The sequence below is a fragment of the Equus quagga genome, chromosome 5 (assembly GCF_021613505.1).
Source record: "Equus quagga isolate Etosha38 chromosome 5, UCLA_HA_Equagga_1.0, whole genome shotgun sequence".
NCBI lineage: Eukaryota > Metazoa > Chordata > Mammalia > Perissodactyla > Equidae > Equus > Equus quagga.
Genome location: NC_060271.1, coordinates 73292713 through 73294370, shown reverse-complemented (window position 1 = coordinate 73294370; position 1658 = coordinate 73292713). Strand labels below are relative to the sequence as shown.

At 41.4% G+C, this 1658-nt stretch overlaps 1 protein-coding gene across 1 annotated transcript; it reads left to right on the top strand.

The window, feature by feature from the left end:
- The first annotated feature begins 877 nt into the window (after positions 1–877).
- LOC124239662 (U5 small nuclear ribonucleoprotein 200 kDa helicase-like) lies at positions 878–1334 on the top strand. Its single transcript, XM_046661828.1, has one exon. It carries the CDS (start codon positions 878–880, stop codon positions 1298–1300), a length of 423 nt encoding a protein of 140 aa, XP_046517784.1. The 3' UTR covers positions 1301–1334.
- The last annotated feature ends 324 nt before the right edge of the window (positions 1335–1658 follow it).

Sequence of the window (1658 nt, the reverse complement as noted above, 5' to 3'; positions counted from 1 at the left end):
ACATCTCTATATGCTAAATGTTTCCCAAATCCTCCATCTTTCCATTCCCCTCAACTGCTGCAGTTCAGGCCAATATCTCTTTCCAACTTTATGACAACGTCTCTAACCAGTCTCCTTGTCTTTACTGAAGCTTCTTCTCAATTCATTCTACAGTCTGCAAACAGACGTGGTTCCCCTATGCAGAATGGATGACGGCCTTGTAATAGATGGAAACATGAAAGGGCCAAGGATCTGAGAGAAGCCACTGGTGGAATGCACTGAGAGGTGTAGAGTGATAAAAGAGAATGCTGAAGAGTTTGAACCACGTCAAATAATGCAGGGCTTTGTAGGGACTCAAGTCTTTATTCTAAGAGCAGTAGAATAGTATTGAAAGATTTCAACTTAGTGAACAATATGATTATTTTTAAAGTGCCCTGCTAACAGCAGAGGCTTCTTTGTAGCAGTGGTCTACAAAGTAAGGTAAGCAAGCTGATATTAGAAAGAAAAAAAATAGAGCTTCTATTTGGGTAGTCTCATTCTTCTAAATTTCTGTTTTGTATACTTTTTAAATAATGAATCAAAAGACACGTATTGAGGTGTTACTCAGAAATAATTTTCTATTAGAATTAATGATCCAAAAGCTTGTAGATATTTGTGCAAATGGAAGGAAACCATTTAGGCAGCTATTTCATCAGATGAATGGAGAGTTTATGATATTTCATATTATGTTGGTGACTGCTAAGATAGAGTCAAATGGACTAATAAAAGAGAGATATAAAAAGAAGAGTCCCTTCCTCATTATGGTCTAAATTAAAATGGACTACAGTTGCACCAACACATTTTTTAGTGACATCACCTTGACGCCCAAATTTCAGGAGAGTTCAGATTTAATGATTTCATGCCTTTTGCATCATGCTTATTACACTGCTTTGAGAGTGAGAGAAGACAGAAGAAATTGAGAATAAAACTTCAAAAGTTTGTGGATAAGGACAGCATCCGCAGCGGTGGGCCAGTTGTGGTGCTGGTGCAGCTAGAGCGAGAGGAGAAAGTCACAGGCCCCGTGGTTGCACCTCTCTTTCCACAGAAACATGAAGAGGACTGGTGGGTGGTGATTGGAGATGCCAAGTCCAATAGCCTCATCTCCATCAAGAGGCTGACCCTGCAGCAGAAGGCCAAGGTGAAGCTTGACTTTGTGGCCCCAGCCACTGGCGCCCACAACCACACTCTGTACTTCATGAGTGCTGCTTACGTGGGATGTGACCAGGAATACAAATTCAGCGTGGATGTGAAAGAAGCTGAGACAGACCGTGACTCGGACTGAGTCCAGAGGATTTACTCTCTCGTAGAGGAGTTGAACCTGCATTAGGAAGATATACAGGTCTGCGGGATCTCAGTTGTGAAAGACCAGGTCTGTTGGTGTGAGGTCTGGCTGGTCAGTGCAGGTGCTGTCCCACCCCACCTCCACTGCTTTTCCCTCTTGTTACCTTGCCATCCAAACTTTGGATCTTGTGTCTGCAGGTGTCATGTAGTTGTCAAGCATAAACTGTGCATAGCGTCTTTATGCATGTCTTTTGTAGTTCCTTTTGTCAGACATTCTAATAAAATAACTTGGAGAAAAAAAAACTTGAAAATTTGTAAAGTTAATAATACCCTCTTAAAAGAATTGGGAAAGTCACCTG

Bases quoted from the DNA above. Each gene is read 5' to 3' on its own strand.
- LOC124239662 (XM_046661828.1), top strand. From the start codon at position 878: ATGCCTTTTGCATCATGCTTATTACACTGCTTTGAGAGTGAGAGAAGA.